The sequence below is a fragment of the Hordeum vulgare genome, chromosome 6H (genome assembly GCF_904849725.1).
Source record: "Hordeum vulgare subsp. vulgare chromosome 6H, MorexV3_pseudomolecules_assembly, whole genome shotgun sequence".
NCBI lineage: Eukaryota > Viridiplantae > Streptophyta > Magnoliopsida > Poales > Poaceae > Hordeum > Hordeum vulgare.
In genome coordinates this window covers 517,247,359-517,267,052 of record NC_058523.1, presented here as the reverse complement: position 1 = coordinate 517,267,052, position 19,694 = coordinate 517,247,359, and the positions used below count along the sequence as shown (strand labels likewise).

At 41.9% G+C, this 19,694-nt stretch overlaps 1 protein-coding gene across 1 annotated transcript; it reads left to right on the top strand.

Annotated features, from left to right (window-relative positions):
* The first annotated feature begins 167 nt into the window (after positions 1 to 167).
* On the top strand, positions 168 to 19,694 carry LOC123404486 (protein CTR9 homolog). The gene is made up of 24 exons (XM_045098421.1): positions 168 to 349; positions 934 to 1,000; positions 1,152 to 1,343; positions 2,178 to 2,278; positions 3,359 to 3,445; positions 3,522 to 3,638; positions 3,711 to 3,774; positions 3,855 to 4,069; positions 4,215 to 4,299; positions 5,590 to 5,690; positions 5,782 to 5,874; positions 7,570 to 7,638; positions 9,124 to 9,216; positions 9,297 to 9,551; positions 10,770 to 10,850; positions 10,915 to 11,076; positions 11,452 to 11,547; positions 12,869 to 12,970; positions 13,051 to 13,158; positions 13,257 to 13,481; positions 15,913 to 16,179; positions 16,270 to 16,341; positions 18,704 to 18,994; positions 19,267 to 19,694. Exons 1-24 carry the CDS (start codon positions 209 to 211, stop codon positions 19,366 to 19,368), a joined length of 3,186 nt encoding a protein of 1,061 aa, XP_044954356.1. The 5' UTR covers positions 168 to 208; the 3' UTR covers positions 19,369 to 19,694.

Below are 19,694 nucleotides of genomic sequence, written 5' to 3'. Positions count from 1 at the left end.
CATAGAAAAAAACGAGCCCGTGGCCTCCCTCGCGTATGGGCCGGTCCATTTATGGAGTCGCCTTACGCGACAGCAGGCTAGGTCTCGCTAGAAGCGAGACATAGCGCTTCCCGTCTGCTCCTATTCTCCTGTCATTTATACCACGATTTTCTCTCCCTTTGGGCGGCGGCGAAGGGAAGGGAAGGGAAGGGAAGGGAGCGACGGCGGGATGGCGAGCGTGTACATACCGGTGCAGGGGACGGAGGAGGAGGTGCGGGTGGCGCTGGACCTGCTCCCCACCGACGCCTCCGACATCCTCGACATCCTCAAGGCGGAGCAAGCCCCGCTCCACCTCTGGCTCATCATCGCGGTAGGTTCCCTCGCTCTCAGGACTCCAAGCTTCCCCTGCAATCTCTCCTAGGTCTAGGTCTAGGTCTAGGTCGTCGGCGGTGTGTATAGAGGAACTTCTACGGCTACGGTTCTGGCGGACCCTCGCCCCGCTGATGCGACCCTTTTCAGCTTCAAGGTGGGCTTTCCGAGGGTTTGACCGATTTTGGTGGGATTTTTCAAATGTGCGTGTGCGTGTGCGTGCGCCTGTCATTCCGTTCTCTGCTCTGCCCTGGTTGTTCAACCCGAGCTGTTTCGGCCAGGGGTGGTGCTAGCGACGTTTTGGCAGTGAGGGTGTCGTCCTGATTTGTTTGGACGGGTAGTTTGAGTGGAAGATCTGAAGAAGAGGAGAAGCTGTGCCAGAGTTTCATTCCCCAAATCTCAGTCCTCACACTCGTGACCTGCATTTTATCTACGCTCTAGTCTCATGGTGAAACTTACTATACTTGCAGATACCCTGTCTTGTAATTTTATAGGTAGTTTTCTTGTGAAATCGAGCTAACCTTTTTTAGTATTGAGGAAAATGTCCGGATGTTTCTTATTTACCTCTGAAAATTATTGCCACAGAGAGAATACTTCAAGCAAGGAAAGATCGAGCAGTTCCGACAGATTTTAGAGGAAGGATCCGGACCAGGTGAATTTACATTATAATTCTTATCATTATCCTGCGCAATAATTTATGATCCGAAAAATAATAGATTATACAACACTAGTTCATTTTCTCATTGTTTCTTTAAATTTCTATATAAATCTTCTGTTGTTGAATCATTCCCTCTTCTCTGCAGAAATTGATGATTATTATGCCGATGTGAAGTATGAGCGGATAGCCATCCTTAATGCTTTGGGTGCTTTTCATACTTTCTTGGGAAAGGCTGAGAGAGCACCACAGAAGGAAGCGCATTTCAAAGACGCAACTCAGTACTACAATAGAGCGTCGAGGATAGATGAAACTGAACCGTCTACATGGATTGGAAGAGGTTATACCACTTTAGAACATTTCAGTTGTGGTTTATAGTTTAGCGACTGTTATGTGCATCTCTTTGTAACACATTTTCATCTTTGGTTATGGTTTGCGTAGCACTTCATTCAGTTAAGTGTAGCATCATTTTGGTTGAAGTGACTGTTTGAATTTTTGGCATCTGATAGTTTGATATTTCTGTTTATGTTGAATGATTTGTTGTATTTGTTTGTAACTTCTCTATCATAGACAATCAATTTCAGAATCAAAGACATGCTACAAGACATTATATAACTCTGCCTGTCTAGTTTGTGATAAGCAGAAAGAATGAGTGTTTTGTGTTCGTTAGTTCACCAGAACATTGTAAATTTGATTAACACAAGATCAGCAATGTGTTTGTGAAAGTTATATAGCATATCTAAACTGTGATGCCATGGGCCCAGTGAGGCCTGGTAGTCTGGCGGCTAGTTCCATGTGGCTAGTTGAATTTCTGTTACAAATAGCTTGTAATGCTTAGCAATGATCCAAACCCACATGGTTAACCTCTTCAGATGAAGCATGGATGAAAGCCTAATCGTTGCTTGGTTGGGTGTTCTTTGGGTGTTACAGTCATGCAGTTTATTCATTTTTACATCCTTGGTTTTATTTGTTGCGTCTGCTATGTATTATGTAAGTGTTGATTTCTCTTACTGGTTTATTAGACATAGAGAAGATCATACAACTGCTCTCTAGAACCTAGGAGTACTGGACTAAAAGGGGGCACTTTATTTACCAGCAAAGTGCTTTGTCATGTTGCTGTTCCGACTAGAGGAGTATGGCTTTTAACATTTTAATTATTGACGTTGCTATCTAGGTCAACTCTGTGTGGCCAAGGGTGAGTTGCAAATGGCATCTGACTCATTCAAGATTGTTTTGGATGATGATGGGGATAATTTCCCAGCCCTTCTTGGTCAGGTAATTTTCTTCAGGTTTCTATAATGCTTGTTTAAACAAGTATAATTTGTACTTTTGAATGACCGCAGTTTGCTTTTAGTATTAATACTAGATTGTAAGGGCCCGTTTGGATTCTTACCAGCTCTGCGCTCCGTTGACTCCGTGTGTGAAGCCGGACTGAACGGCCCAGCTCTGCAGAGCCGAGAGCTAGGATCTGAGTTGACCCGTAGTACGTAACAGTGGAGCTGCTATTTTCTGGATCCATGGAGCGCGATCAGCGGAGTTGGAGGAAGTTACAAAAATTTGCTACCACTAAGTGAAAAATACCGATTCATTTTACGCCTCTCTCCTCATTTGGGTTCTCCACGACCTTCTCACTGCTCCGCTCCCACCCGCCCAGTCCGCCGCTCATGGACGGGATTGACGCGGAGCTCACATTTAGGGGATAGCCGTAGATGACGATTCGTTTTATGCTTCTCTCCTTGAGTTCCTCCAGAACCTTCTTGCCTCTCGCCTGCCCTGTCTGACGAGGCATTCAGTGTACAGGCTTCCAGCATCTCGTCGTCTCCACACAGGGCCTTTGCCTACCACCATGACTGAGCGTGTGGGGAAGAGAAGAGAGGGACTACATGTGAGAAGAAGAGGCCTACCGAGGGTGTTTATGCAAAATGTTCTTTCATTCAATTATTTCGGATGGGACCTGTGTCAGGTGGCGACGGTTAACCTGCCACGTGAGCAGGTCCAACATGGTCTGAGCTGCTTAGGATCTGTGATGAACAGAATAGATTTTTGGGACCCGAATCTGCACTTTTGAAGTTGTAGGATTAACTTGACACCCCTCATAGTTTTAGGACCTCATGTATTTTACTCTTTTGTAATTGTATACTATTATACTAATGAAACCGCAACCTTCATATGCTTGCTCATTCACTGGACCAAGTTAATTCTTATGGTTTATCCTATGCTTTGATGCTTATCATATGATCGATAAAGACGTAGGGACTAACTAATAACTAAAAAGAAGCATGTGTTAACAAATATTTTTTGACATATTTCTTATCAGTTGTTCTAATCTTCATGTCACAAATATTGTCAGTACAGGCTTCTGTTTATTTCCTGATGGGTGATACGGAACAACAACACAAGAAAGCTTTGGAACTTTATAGGAACTCACTAGAACTCTATAAGGTTGGAGACAGCTCAGGTTCTTTTGACAATTCCATGATTTTGCAGTATATGTTATAAATTTCAATCATCTTTCTAGAGAGCCCTGCGGGGCTATGCAGATTGTCCTGCTGCTGTAAGGCTTGGTATAGCTTTTTGTCGATACAAACTTGGCCAGCTAGACAGGGCTCGACAAGCTTTTGATCGAGTTTTACAGGCAAGTATTTTATCTGAATAATTATCTCTTAAGTTGAATTCATGCCTTTATTCACTTACACTCACTTCACAGTTGGACCCTGAAAACTTTGATGCGCTAGTAGCACTCGCGATCATGGACTTGCAAACAAATGAAGGTAAATGCTCTTGACAGACAAGAAATTTCCTTCTCACATTTTTTTCTGATTATTTTCTAAGTATTGCAACTTTGCTATAGCTGGTGAAATTCGCAGTGGGATGGAGAAAATGAGAAGAGCCTTTGAAATTTATCCTTATTGCACTTTGGCACTCAACCACCTGGCCAACCATTATTTCTTTACTGGCCAGCATTTTGTGGTTGAGCAACTGAGTGAGACTGCTCTGTCTTCAAGCAGTCATGTACTACTGAAATCACAATCCTACTATAATCTAGCCAGATCATACCATAGTAAGGTGATGTACCCCATTCATATACCCATTGAATTAGTTGGGTATTATTTTACTTGTTCTCTGTGCTGACACTTTGGATTTCCTTGTTGAGAGTCTAGTCTACAACCCTGAATATGTGATGTATTTTTGATTATTTAACTGAATTCAGGGTGATTTTGAGACCGCTGGACGGTATTATATAGCATCTGTCAAAGAAGTCAATAAACCGCAAGACTTTGTGTTGCCATTTGTTGGTGAGTTTCTTGTTCTAATTCACTTTTGTTCCTTTTTATTTATTTCATGACATTGTTCTGGTATGCAGTTTTTAGCATTTATTGACCTCCATGTTTCAAGTAGATGAAGTACTATTTAAATACTCATACATTGCTATGGTCAGAAACCACCCAAATCCTTGCAAGTTAACTCCACTGTTGGGCTAATAATATAGGGATATTTTTAATAAGGTGGAAGGGAAGGGGGAGGTGGAGAGGGAGAGGTGTATAGTATGTAGATCGCTCCAGCAACAAATGCTGATATTCGGGTAAAAGCCACTTGAAATGTCAAAATGTTGTTTCTTAAAGATAGTACAAATGGTGAGTCAGGACAGTTTATATGCTAATAATGTCTAAAGGCCACACTGATTTGCTAGTTCTGGTCTTCCGCTGTATTCTAATATGCTTTGTGTCTTGCAATTAGTTCTCTGTCAGAGCACCACGTTTCATAGTTTTTAAGCCAGCACCACATAGTTATTAAGAGAGGGGGGGGGGGGGGAGGGAGGGAGTGAGAGGGGGGAGGGCTTTGCATCATCTTTTCTCTTTCATTTTATGCAGTTCTTTTCTGTGTGCTTGAAAGATGTTATACTATGTACTAGGCATGGTTTACAAAGCGGTAAAGCGAGCACCACCCGCTCTAATGCTTAAGCGACACCTAAGCGCCTAAAGCGGGCAAATATCTAAAGTGCTGCTAGGGCGCCTTGACGCTTAATCGTCTGAAGCAGGACGCTTTATAAACAGAGGTACTAGGTTAGATTCTGTTCTTTGGTTTAATCTGCTAGTGGCTGTAAGTTATTATATGCTGGCATGCTGCCATACTAAGTTAGTGTTGTGATTTAATTTGCTGTTATCTTAAGTTAGGTCGTATCTATACAATGCATTATGCCATAAAAACTATACCACATAGATATTTAGCTTAAAAAGTTTGGTTGCTGCTTGCGTGGTTTGTCCCTCTATTGTTGTCAGTTATCTTATCAGTGCATAGGTGTGCGTCCAGCATCAACTGATAAACTACATGCTTTGTTTCCTGTGCCCTAACTATTTCTGTTGGGAACCTTGATACAATACTGTAACTCGGGTAGGGTAAGGCTCTGATAACTGGGATAGGGAACTCACCCTCATCTGACCCCAATAGGGTCTAATACCTCGGTAGTATAATTGCTCAAGTGCTTATTTGAACTTTTGGTTGATTCCCCAAATGCTTATTTTTTATTTTAGAATATTTTATTGTGTACTTTGTTGCTGTTTTGTGACACTCGTGATCTGAACCAGGCCTTGGTCAAATACAATTAAAATTTGGTGACTTCAAACGTTCCTTAGCTAGCTTTGAGAAAGTGCTGGAGGTACACCCTGAAAATTGTGAAAGTTTGAAGGTGAGATGTGTTTCTAATCAAATGCTTCCGTTCATCGTTCCAATGCATTCCATTTGATTATGAATGAAATGATTTATGTTGCTTGTGCTAGGCTATTGGGAACATCTATTCAAATTTGGGTGAGAATGACAAAGCCATAGAGACCTTTAAGAAAGTTACACGGATTGATCCAAAAGATCACCAGGTAGTCATTCGTCTCTTTCTCCTTTCTAGTGAATAATTTTTAAACCACCAATTCATCGATTTTGTACAATTGTATCATTGTTGCCTGTTCATACCACAAAAACACTACACTAACTGAATTTGTATTCACTTGGATGTTGCGATATTGATGATTAAGAATCAGGAATGCCAATCTTGGATGTATATGTGAACTAGAATGTCTGGACCTAGGAAACTTCATTAATAGTTGGGCATGCTAAATTAAATTATAGATGACACGGGCACACCTTTATTGCAGCTCGTAGGCTAAAGGAAAATTTTCAGTTTGAATTTGATTCACAAAAAGCACACTCTACTTGTCCTAACTAATAATTCCTCTAAAGATGTCCTGTTGTTCGATGATTAGATGAAATATGGAATTTATAGCAGCAGTTATTATCAGGTCATGCAAATTTGTAGATATTGTTCGTCTTTCTTCCCTTGTCGAGAAGTAAAAGGCGTGGTTCGTGTGGAGAAGTTATTTGCAGTGTGTTAGGATATTAAGCAAAAATAAATGTCTCTTTCTGTCTAGTGCTTGTTTGCAAGAAAGTCATGCGTCTTCATGCACTCAGATTCCAATGTATCGCATGAAACAGATGCATGCTCATGCTGAGTTTCTGGTTATGGCCATCACAAACAAAACCCTCTCTTGATATTCACTTGAGATCTCTGTTGTACTTGCCAGACAAGAACAGAACCGATGTACTCAACAAATTTAACATCACAGCTACTAATGGTCGCACATCACAATATCAATGTACAAGTGTCGTGTGGTATCGATAAGCCAAAAGCCGAACCAACCACTTATTTATGTGCTTTTAGCTTATACCATCACGCTACAATATTCAAACAAATGCCTCAATTAGCTCAGTCTAACAACCAGCTCGCCAGACGACCTACAATGCTCCCACAACAGACAGTCCACAGCTGCTTCTCCACAACAGACAGCCCACATCCATAAGCTGGTTTCCCACAGCCCAACCAAACACCCCCATAATGCATCACAAGAGCAACATCTAACACAAATTCTTGTTCTTCGGTTTATTACGACAACAAAACATGCATCACAGGATCAGCAGCAGATAAATAGCAGCACCCAGCGATCATATACATAACATAGCTGCAGCCAGCGATGCACACTATAGCAATAAATAAATAAACAGGGAGGAGCTTGGCCGCGCGGCGGTGGGACGAGGGTTCCTAGCTTTTCGTGTTCTTTCTGTGTCCACGCTCGGTTAATGCAACAACAGAGAAAGATGGAGAGGCAGGGGGCTCAGTGGCATCTGTGCTGTATTCAAGCCAAATATTAGTGGCAAAGACATATGCCGCTTCGTTTTTAAGTGAAGAAGCTCGGGAAGCAAGCACCCCCCGGGGGAGGTGCTATCTCTCGTTGCCTTGCAAAGCAGGTGCTTTGGAAAAGCCAAAGGCCCTACGAAGCCCAAATAAACACAACCTAAAGCATCACGTAAAAGGTTAACTGGAGTCAAGTGATCTAAACTTCTGCTCCTTTTTGATATTTGATCATGTACTTATGTGAAGTTTGGAGGATTATTTAAGAACCCCATCTTCCTGTACTACCTCTGTTCCATTATTCAACACATGGTCTGGTCATATATCTGATGTTGTAGTCCCAATGCTTGTTTTTGCATACAATCTTGTTGATTAATTCACTATGCAGGCATTTGTTGAACTTGGTGAATTGTTGGTAGAATCTGATTGGGCTGCTGCCATGGAATACTTAAAGACAGTAAGGCTCTTTAACTAGCTACTTCCTCCGTTTCTAAATATAAGTCCTTTTAAAGATTTCAATATGAACTACATACGGAGCAAAATGGATGAATCTACACTCTAAAATATGTCTGTATACATCTGTATGTAGTCCGTATTGAAATCTCTAAAAATACTTATATTTAGGAACAGAGGGAGTGTATGTTTATTCTGTTGACCAGCGCCAAATGCTGTTTCCCCCCTTCTATCAAACTTGTGTACATGTTTCCGAATTAGGATTATTCACTGAACTTTGTTTCTTGGAATATATGATCCACAAATGTATGATTAATATAAAAAACAAACGTTAACACTACAGAATGTGGATTCATTTAATTATAGGCTTCATCACTCTATCAGCTTAGGTTCTTCTTCCGCTACAATGCTACATTACCAGTGTATTGGCTGTGGAGTTGAAACCGGCTTTCTCCTAAAAGTTGAGTTGTTCTATTGTGCTGCACCACCTACTCTCTAGTGTCAATTTTGGCAGAATTGGCACATGCTCTTCAAACTTTGAAATTGGTTTGCAGCATGAAAAACCATGTACTTGGTTGTTTGGGTTGGTGATTATAGGTTATCTAAAGTGGATTATTTGACCATGATTTGCATATTGGCATGGCAGATCATGCATCAGTTGCACAAGTTGGCGATGCTAGGTTAGCTAAGGCAGACATTCTGGCTATGATCATCTTATTGGTGTGGCAAATGTTTGCTGCATTATGTTTGTTGCTCCATGTTAACTACTTTGTTGATCAAATGCATGTGTATTTTTCTTTTATTATTAAAAGGAAAACATATTTTACTCCCCAGAAGCATTGGGTTTGTCTGCTTAGCTTCCTAAACTCCTTTTGGGCTCACATAATCCCTTGAACTCCTAATACTGTGCCACCTCATCTGGCATATCTTGGTTTTGCCACCGTCCACCACAAATGGATGCTGCTATCATATTCTACATATCCTCCCTCTGTCTTCCTTTTACGTGGCTCGGGTGGAGACGGGGTAGGAAGAGGATGTGGAGATTTGATGATGTCAGTATCTATTTTGTGCTTAAAAGTGGTTGAACCAGGTGTTATGCCAGCCAATGTGGCAATACCACCGTCCACGCTATCAATCCGGCTAAGCAAAACCAGGTTGGATTGGTTATTGAACTAGTACTGAAAAATGGGTTTGTCGAGTCGATCAATAGAAAGTTTGGCGGATTAAAGAAGATTAAATGGACACCATTCGATACTTCAAGGGAGCTCCTAATCTACTTCTTATAAGTTGTAATCTTATCTAGCATTTCGCAGGCACATCAGGTTTGACTGGTAACATAATCGGTACTGAAACATGAGGTTGTTAAGTCGATCAATAGGAAGCTTAGAGGATCAATACTATTAATTATTAAATGGACAAAGTTTGATACTTCAGGGGAGTAAGGTGGATGTTCTCTTTATAATACATAATATTATCTGGCATTTCTCAGGCATGTATTCTCCTAAGGAAGGCAGGAGAGAAAGTACCAGTTGAATTGCTCAATGGAATTGGACTTCTTTATTTTGAGAAGGCAGAGTTCGAGGTCTGTTTACTGTTATACATATAACATTGTATTACATTTTCATGTATGCCTGACAGTACCTCTTTTGTTCATGCTTTCAGTTGGCTGAGCAAAGTTTTAAGGAAGCTCTAGGGGACGGTATCTGGGTTTCAATTATGGATGGGACTGCTGGTAGTTCCATGGTAAACTGGAGTGTGCAATACAGGGATCAGAGTTTGTTTCACCAACTTGAAGAAAACATACCTCTTGAATTACCCTGCGATAAAGTCACCACATTGTTTAACTATGCAAGATTATTGGAAGAGCTTCATGATACTGTGAAAGCCAGCCACCTTTACCGTCTCATTATTTTCAAGGTACTGTCATGGTGCCATCCCCAAAACCCTTCCTGAGAGTCCGCTCTCTCTGTCTCTCATTTACTTATCTTACAGTATAAATGTAACCAGGGATGAAGCATGCTTTGCAAGAACATGAAAACAGTGAAACTGTAACCTTCACCTTTTCTTACTTTGTGTTCCTGATGTTTATTGCAGCTGCAATCAGCACACAATTGTCTGTCATTTTCTGATGCTTAGAGTCATCTGCCTGCGGACACACTTTCATGTTTGACTTTGTTTTTGCAGCTTCTCTAAAACTTGCAGTTCATTACCTTTAGTTTCATTTGTAATGGTCTTCTCTCGATGTACTCCCTCCGTTCCTAAATATAAATCTTTTTAGAGATTTGACTAGGGGACTACATACGGAATAAAATGAGTGAATCTATATTCTAATGTATGTCTATATACATCCGTATGTAGTTTTCTATTGAAAACTCTAAAAAGACTTATATTTAGGAACGGAGGGAGTAGTAGAGATACCATTGTCATGTTTACCCCATCCACCACGGATGTATTGTTTACATATTTTGCCAGTGATTGAAAGCTCATTTGATGATAATCAATCTTTTGTGCCAGGATATTATGCATATATTCCTCAGTCAGTAAATATTTTTTTGTAGTTCCCATTCTTTTATCAGTTAATACTATATATTCTTGTTTCTGTTTGCGCTTACTGTTCTCAGAATTAACTAGACACTGGTTAGTGCCAAAGCTAGTCGAAGGGCCTTACGGACATTTTTTGTTTGATGTTGCTTACATCGTCTAGGAAAAGTTCATGTTCACAAGCTGTCTTGCGCAATTTTGTTTAAAAAGATCTGTAGTTCACGTCACGTCATATCGATGCTTTCTTCTTCTAAGACAAAATGACACACAGTCAGGTGTGTGCTCGAGGAAAAATAGATAAGTCTGTATGAAAAAAAAAGCTTTTGGCAATTGAGATCAAATCATGCATATTGAGGTGATTATGTTTTCGATAGAAGTTGGTCCCCAAATAACTATCACAAGTACAGACCCTATTGGTGATTTATTTTGGAGTTGCTGTATTGGGCATTGGTTTCCTAATAGATTTCTAAAATAGATCTCTGTAGCATTATTCTGTGATGCGGGATTTTCTGTGCAACAATGAAGACAATCTTTTGTATTTGTAGTACACTTGTATTATATTCTAACTCCCTGTTTTTGAAATAATTATAACAGTACCCGGACTATATTGATGCCTATCTGAGGCTAGCGTCTATTGCAAAAGAAAAAAACAATATTCAACTGAGCATTGAGCTGGTAAGTGATGCTTACATTTGTTGTTCTTCTTAACTGAGAATAATAATGGTTTATTTGTTTCTAGATAGGTGATGCTCTAAAGATAAATAGCAAGTATCCAAATGCACTGTCTATGCTTGGAAGTCTTGAACTCCAGAGTGATGAAACCTGGCTCACTGCGAAGGAACATTTCCGTGATGCTAAGGATGCTACTGAGGGAAAAGACCCATACTCTTGGCTTCAGCTGGTATGTGAGCCTACTACATGTAGTAGACTTTTGGATGGCCGTGGTAGAATTTAATAAGTAAAATCCCTTCCATCCTGAGTTATTATTTGTTTACAGTTCACAATTACTGTTGAATTAATAAAGCTTGTCATGACAGTGCATCATATTTTCCTTTTATGAATTGGTTCTCCCTGCTGGCAGGATAAAATATGTCAAGTATTTTAGACCAGTAGTGTATCACCAACTTAAGTAATATGTTTGTTACATATATAACTCGTCTCCTTGTAATTTCCAACAGTTCTACAATAGTGGTCATTGTAATACAGAATTTTCACTGTAAATGACTATGTTACTTCATCTTTCTCCGACTGATCAATTGTATATGTGCTGTTACAGGGCAACTGGAACTATTTTGCTGCCAATCGCCCTGAGAAAAAGGCCCCAAAATTCGAGGCTACTCATCGGGAGAAAGCAAAGGAAATATTTTTGAATGTATGATATGTTACACTTGCTATTATGCCCAGTTATCCTCTCAAATTCATCAAGTCTTTGGAGGTTCTCATGCGATAGATTCTGTTTTCATATTTGCTACAAAAATACACCCCACAAACTGTTCTTCAGCAGGTGCCTTTTGTTTCGCTAATTGTGCGTAGGCATGTATTATATATGTTCGTTTATATTCACCATTTGTGTTGATGCTCAGAATGGCTTGTCTTGATTGGAGCTATCAGGAACATCTTCTGTACTTTACCCTGAAGTTCATCTGCTATCATTGCTTATTGTTTAAGATAGAACCGACTATTCTTGGGCCTGATGTCAGCTTGTGCTTTCTGCTGTTGATAAGCTTTTTGTTTGTTTCTTTGTTTAGTACTCCCTCCGTCCCAAAATAACTGTCTTAAGCTTAGTGTAACTTTATAATAGAACTAGTACAAAGCTGAGACACTTATTTTGGGACAGAGGGAGTAGTATTTTAGGCTAACAAAGACTTAGAAGCAGGCAAAATGTTCTGTGATCCTCTGCACAAGAATCAAACGCTACATTTGATCCATTTGAAACTTTAGTAACCACGTCTATGTTATATTTCCGGCACGATTTCTCATGTTTTTATTTCATTAATGCCATCCTTTTGAAATTGTAGCAAATGCTTAGTTTTTAATTTCTGTTAGTTTTCTAGTAAAACAATTGTTTAGTTTTAACTCCTGTCTATTTTGGAGATTAAATCACTGAATTGGGCAATCATATTTGTTCTAAAGAGTAAACAACTCTCTGTGTGGAATGGAACACTTTGTATATGATCAAGTCGTGATATTTACTATGTAAAGTCAAAAGCTTAGGAATTTGAATGCCATAATTTGTAGTGCGGGAGTGATACTTGTAGTAGGTCATCAGATCATCTAGCAAGCTCTTTATTGATTTGCAATGGAACACTTTCGTCATGTTTGCCTCAAATCTCAGTTGTATTTCTACAGAAATATAATGGCATGATATTTAATAAGTCAAGTTGGAAACTTAGGAAGTTGGTTGGTACATTTTTAATTTGAGTTCCACAGTACCTGAGCAAGCCATCCAGCAAGATGTGGTGAATGACGATACATTTTTCTTTTCCGAAGAATTGTAGATAAACAGTCAACTGAATTGTATGTACTTTGATTGGATTACTTTTACATCAGAGCATTGATTTCTTGGAACCACAAAGCAAATGTGTGGTTGAAAGCAAATTATGTACTGCAGTGCTTCCTTTGAGGAACTGATGATGGTATGGTCTCTTTAAGTGCCGGTTTGCTCACTGTTGGGATCTCAATCTCTGATTCAGGTACTAAAGCAGAACCATGGTAATATGTTTGCTGCAAATGGTCTTGGAATCTTACATGCTGAGAAAGCCCAATGGGATATTTCCAAGGAATTATTTACACAGGTTAGGAAGGGAAAACAGTATTCATTACTCTATATGACAACTGTGAACTTTAATAACGCCCATCACCAATTTGATATTAGGTACATGAAGCTGCATCAGGAAGTATATTTGTTCAGGTACCTGATGTATGGATCAATTTGGCCCATATATATTTTGCTCAGGGCCTTTTTCAACAAGCAGTTAAAATGGTACTCTCTCTCCCCCTCCCCCCTCCCCCCCCCCCCCCCCCCCCCCTCTGTCTCTCTCTCTCTCTCAGATGAATTAAGTTGCTAATTCATTCTTGCAGTACCAAAACTGTGCACGGAAGTTCTTCTACAACACAGATGCAACTACACTCCTATACCTTTCCCGAACACATTATGAAGCTGAGCAATGGCAAGACTGCCGGAAATCTTTGCTGAGAGCTATACATTTGGCTCCATCAAATTATTTATTACGGTTTAATGTTGGCGTTTCAATGCAGAAGTTTTCTGCTTCTACTCTACAGAAGACGAAACGAACAGTTGATGAGGTCAGTACCGATACTTTTCTTTGCCTGGTCTCTGATTCTTTGGTTTATGAAGTAAGAAAAAAAAGGTAATACCACCCAAATCTCCCTGGTTTTGGTATATACCATGTGTCTCATTTCAATATCCTGCAAACTCCACATTTCTCTCCCTTATCCAGCTTTTCGTGGCGATCCACCATCCCTGTGCTTGTTTGTTTAGGGAGAAGTCGTTTTTGGTTTGAAGGCTCATGGTGATACTGCTCCTTTTGGAGTGATAATTGGACTTATCAATTTTTGTGGAGAAGAATCCTGAGGCTGCATTCTCTTGTCCTTGATAATCTGGTCTCGGTCCATGATATGCTTACCACCCAAGACCCTTTGGATCTATTCCACCTCCCTTTGTCCAGCCAGGCTTTTGTTGAATTCCATGAGTTCAGAAATTTCCTGGCCAGCTTGCATCTTTTCCTGTATGCTGCCAATTCTTGGTCCTTTTCATGGGGTTAACTTTCCAATCTTCAAAAATCTACAAGGCTCATTTTCAGCACCTCCAAGCTCCATCCTCCGCCTCTTGGCATGGAATTCCAAGTGCCCTCCTAAGCTCTAAGGCTTTGCCTGGCTCCTCCTGAATGAGAAACTTAAAACCAAGGACATGCTTCAACATCACCAGTTTAATCCCCCTGGGGGCTCCATTTGCTCTCTCTGCCAATCTAACTCCTTTATAACTCGTGATCACCTCTTCTGGCTTTGTAGCTTCTCCTCATGCTGGCACTGTCCCGGACTTTGCTTTGATATCCTTATTTCATCCATGGAGGAGATTGTTTCCCAGGCGAAACTTATGATCAGCAAGCCTTTCCTTGAGGTTCTTGTGTTTGCAGCGTGGAATATCTGGAAGCAGAGAAATGCTAAAGTACCTGACAGCATTACTCTTGGTACGTCCTCTTGGTTTTCTAACTTCAAGAGGGGTCTCTTCTTTCTTACAGAATGAAGGATTAGCTTGCTGCCTCTCTCAGACTCTGGCTGGATTGGCTTGATTCTAGCCCGAGCCCTTCTCTCTAGTTTCCCCTTTGTACACCCCCTTCTCTAGTCCTATTATTAATAAAATTTACTGTCGGAGCCTCCAGATGCCACCACTACCAAAACCTATATGAATCATCAGCACATCTCCCTCTATTTGTTTGGTTGGGAGGCAGTATTCCACCCTGGATAAGCTCACTAAACTTGAAGGAATATCCCCAAGAAATGTTTGACAGGCTCATCTCACCCATTTGACCAAATAAGCTCTCATCCATGCACAATTAATCATGACTGTTGGCAATAGTTGGTGATAATTACTGCAATGTTGGCATTGATAAGTGATATAGGTATTCACACTTATGCTTAGTTTCCGGTTGTTGAATCATGTTGTCAACTTGTTCCTCAGTAATTTGTTGTGAGATAAATAGGCACATAAATAGGAAAACGCTGGTTAGCCAACCATAAAGATATATATAGAAGCTGGTTACATAAACATGATGATTTTAATCTACTGAAATGCCAAATGCAGCTAGTGTTAACGTCTGCTGATTAGCGCATGATTACTGTTATTAATGAAAGTTAATGCCATATTTATTTAATTAATAACGTCCATCCATCCCAAACAAAATGCTGCACAATCTCATCCATCAAACATGTGTCCCGACATGGAGTGTTTGTATTCCATCCTGAATTTTCAGGTTGTCCCATCCCATTCAACCTGACCATGTCTAAACGCTACCTTGTGTGAACCACATGAGCCTGGTGTTGCATATCTAACTCACGGAGATTTAAGTAGCATCCGGTAAAAGTTGCCTGTTAAGATTTATACCAAACTTTTCCATGCTAAAAGCTACGGCAGATAAGACTACTGCAATGTCTTGGCAATATAAATTGAATAGTCTCATCTACAGACATATTGGAGCATAGATCTGACCCTTATATGCTGAAAGATGGTATTATGAATTACAGGCTTACAGCTCTATTATGGGGAATAAAAGCCTCGTGGTACATGTTTCACTGAATAGATTGCTTCTTTTAGTGGCCACCGCTCACCTTTTTGTTTAGATATGATGATCTACTCCCTCCTTTCCGGTTTATAGGGCTCAAATCTGAAATCTCATCAACCAAGGTAAATTGTGAGTGGATGACACTAGTTTTAACTAGCCAATGAAATATTTCTCACATATTCAATTTCCGAGGCAATAAATGTAGCACCCTCTTTCTCATTGGACTTGCATGGTGGATGTAGAGAAAGATGCATGCATAGCCACTAATTTCCTTTCTTTAATCTCTATGAATTAAATATGGTGTGGGACTCAAAGCACTTTAATCTGAAATTTTTGAGATGGGCCCTATAAACCGGAAAGGAGGGAGTATCATCTTGTATGTACTCTTTACTAACCACAGAACTCATTTTTGCTGTATGCTTTTTTTTTTCTAGGTTCGTGCAACAGTCTCTGAACTCCAGAACGCCATTAGAGTGTTCAGTCTGCTGTCTGTCGCATCAACGTACCATTCCCATGGTTTTGATGAGAGGAAAATAGACACGCATGTCGAGTATTGCAAACATTTGCTTGATGCTGCCAAGGTTCATCGTGATGCTGCTGAGCAAGCTGAGCAGCAAACCAAGCAAAAATTGGAAGTTACCCGTCAAATTGCTTTAGCTGATGAAGCTCGCCGGAGGGCTGAAGAACAACGGAAATTCCAGGTCTTGCTCGTGCTGCATGCATTTCATCATAAATGTCTGTTTGTGTTTGAAAATATTATATGCTCATGTCTAATGTGGTGCTGGTAACAGTTAGAAAGAAGGAAGCAAGAGGACGAGTTAAAGCAAGTAATGCAACAGGAGCAGCACTTCGAGCGTGTCAAGGTATTTTTATATATTACCGTGCGTGTTTCAGTGAGAGCTATGGATGTCAAGGTTCGTTCATACGAGTGTTAAAGGACGATTCAAATCCACCCGTGAAAACCGGCCTATACAAAGCTTTGAGCTAGAGCTACTAGACTTGCCTGCACATAAGAGCATCTCCAACAGACCCGCGATATTAGCGCCGCGCTGAATAAATTGCATTTTTTGCGCGCGCAGCCTTTCCGAACGCTCCAACGGAGGCGCAAAAAACGTGCGAGTGGCATAAGGGTGTGTTTGGTTGCTGTCACCAGGTGAAACGGCACGGGTCGGACCCGCACCAGAGGCGCGTCCCTGCGTTTGGTTTATAGGTGGAACCGGAACCAGGTCGTTCCCACGAAGCGAATATTCCTCCAATATGCGGAGGAATCACGCGGAATCGCTCCTCCCCACTCGACCTCCTCCTCCCTCCTGCTCGACCCCGCTCGACCTCCTCCTCCCTCCTGCGCACGTGCGCCGCCGCCCCCCTTCTGCTGCGCCGCCGCCGCCCTTCTGCTGCGCCGCCGCCGCCCGTCTGCTGCTGCGCCGCCGCCCCCCTTCTGCAGCGCCGCCAGCCCCCTTCTGCTGTGTCGCCGGCCCTTTCCCTCCCTCCCCTTCCTCCCTCTGCAGCGTCGCGGCCCCTCTTCTGCAGCGCCGCCGGCCCCCTCCATATGTTGCGCCGCCGGACACAAGCGCTGCGCCGCCGGCCGCACCACATCAAGCGCTGCCGACCCCCTGTTCTGCACCGCCGGCCGGCTCTCCTCTCCTCCTTCCCTCATTCGATCTGCGCAGAAGGGCTGATCCATCTCCTCCTCTTTCGATCTGCGCAGATCGAGGCTTGAGGAGTCCATTCCCAGCTACAAGAGCTCGATTCGGCGACGGGGATTGCACGAGCTGCGAGCTTCCGATCCATGGCGGAGTGGTGCTGCACCTGCTGGTCACGAAAGGGATACAGAGAGCTGACAGAGAGGGAGGAGAGAAAGGGAGGAGGAACAGAACCCAACCAAACACTGGAACGGAACCATCCCGTTCCACTTTTTTGCTCATACCAAACACAAGAACGGAACCGACCCGTTCCTCTGGAATGGAACCATTCCATTCCATGACAGTTGGTTCTCCAACCAAACACACCCTAAGTGGTTCAACGCGCGGGGCGAGACGGCATCGCGCGCTGCACACTCGAGCGCCTGCGCCGCACTGCCGCCACCCTCTCCGGCCGCCCCGCCCCGCACCGCCGCCGACGAACTCGCCCGATGGACGGCCGCGCCGACATCACCCTCACCCCTTCCTACGCCCGCGACCACTCCGCCGCCGCCGCAAACCCTAGCCTGGGGAGCTTTGACTTCGCCTCTGCCGGTGCTCCTCCAACTACCATATTGTCAAAATGAACATGTTGCAAGCGCTGGCTGCTCGCGCGCGTTGAAAGTTTAGCCCGTCTATTGGAGCGGCGCGCACGCGCAATTTTTTGCAGCAGCTCGCAAAAAATTGCTATTTCGACATTGTATCCTTATTTTAGCGTGCCGCGCGGTTGCGCGCCTGTTGGAGATGCTCTAATAAAATTGAACTAGCACCCTTCCATCGGTTTTGGTCTGGTTGATTACAACCTGAGATTGAACACCCCCTAGTTCGTGCCAACTACGACCTAAGCACTCGAATATTTATATTTCATTTTGCATGAATCAATAAAACAAATATAAAATTTTCATGATCCATTGACAAAAAGCAAGAGGATAATCAAGACACTCATTCCTTCTGCTTAATACGCTCTCTGTTAGAACTTTAAAGGCCGTATTTACTGTGCCTGCACATTTCCCTTTCCTTTGGGCAACGAAGAGTGCATTCTCCACTTTCTTATCTCGAAAATTATAGCTGTTCTTTTGTTCCCCGGGGAGACCAACTGGGGTATGCGGGGTATGCCACTCCATTATTGAGATATGTTCTTGTTGGTATTGGCCCCAGGCCATTTGCACCTACAGAAGACATAGTCTTTATACTGTCTGATGTGACGGTTGCTTATGTGGGGAAAACTATTCAATCACAAATAAGTTGCAATGTTTCCTCACGCTGTTTGGAACGGATATCTCTCAGTATATGTATTCTCATCTTGCAGTATTGAATCACTGAATAATAGGCACTATTGGGAAATCGTCAATAGTCTTCCAAATATTTGCTATGTATAGCAATGGGGACAGACCATATTTTTCTTATCCATTATGTGAGATCTGCTGCTGATCATGCAACTTAAGCACCTACCTATTAATTTCTCCTAAGCTGTGATGTCACAGACACATTTGTTTTTTGTCTGACAGCTTATATCACAATTTGACAATGTACTGTTTCTCATTAGGAACAATGGAAAACATCCAACAACACCCCTGGTAAGAGAAAAGATAGGTCCAGGCATGAAGATGAAGATGGGGACAGTGGCAAGAGGAGGAAGAAGGGTGGCAAGAGGAGGAAGGATCAGAAGACAAGGATGCAATATGAGGACGATGAAGAAGATCAATACAGAAATGAACCAGAAGAAGATGATTATGCAAACATGACAAGGGATCCTGGTGGTGACAAACCAGAGAAAGCCCCAGATCACCTTCTTGCGGCTGCTGGTCTTGAGGATTCTGACGCCGAAGATGAAACGGTTAGGGTTCTGTTCTTTTCCATAAAGTCAAAATACATTCATTTATATACATCTAAGTTTGTTTTCCTCTTTGGTCCAACACATAAGTGTGAATCAGTATTGCCATTTTGGGAGCTTTCAATGTTTGTTCCTGCCATGCAATGCAAATTATTTTGCTCCATGCGTATTTTGTATTCACTGTTCAGCTCATAAGAAAAGTTATATTCTTTTTCCAACCTTTCTGGGGGTACTTTGGTGCAAAGTTGCCTTGATTAACTCTTTTGTACTTGTAGGGTCATTCTCAATCCGTGATGGAGCGGAAGAGACGAGCATGGTCAGAATCTGATGACGACGAACCGGTGCAGCGATCAGTGCAACCTACTAGCCCCGAATGATCAGAGTGAATGATTTAAGTAGAAGGACGAATCTCGCTCTTGACAGTTAGGATGGACTTGATGTTCATTCGTACATTAGGTTATGATGTTGTTGTAGAGGTCCCAACAGTTTAATTTACTTTTGGGCTGTAACAAACTAATTTCCGCGTTTTTTTTGGTGTGTGTGGAGGGGATTTCTTTGCAGTAGTTCTAGAGCTAAGAGAAGTAGTTCTAGAGCTAAGAGAAGATAAACCTTAGGGGCCGTGTTTGCACCATACTCACGAAGCAGTGTATGTATCTGAAGTCACGATACGAGTTTCTACGTTATCCTGTAGGATGTTTTATGA

Coding starts and splice junctions, on each gene's coding strand:
- LOC123404486 (XM_045098421.1), top strand. CDS start 209: ATGGCGAGCGTGTACATACCGGTGCAGGGGACGGAGGAGGAGGTGCGG. Junction 3,639..3,710: donor CTTTTGATCGAGTTTTACAG/GCAAGTATTTTA, acceptor CTCACTTCACAG/TTGGACCCTGAAAACTTTGA. Junction 16,180..16,269: donor AAGAACAACGGAAATTCCAG/GTCTTGCTCGTG, acceptor TGCTGGTAACAG/TTAGAAAGAAGGAAGCAAGA.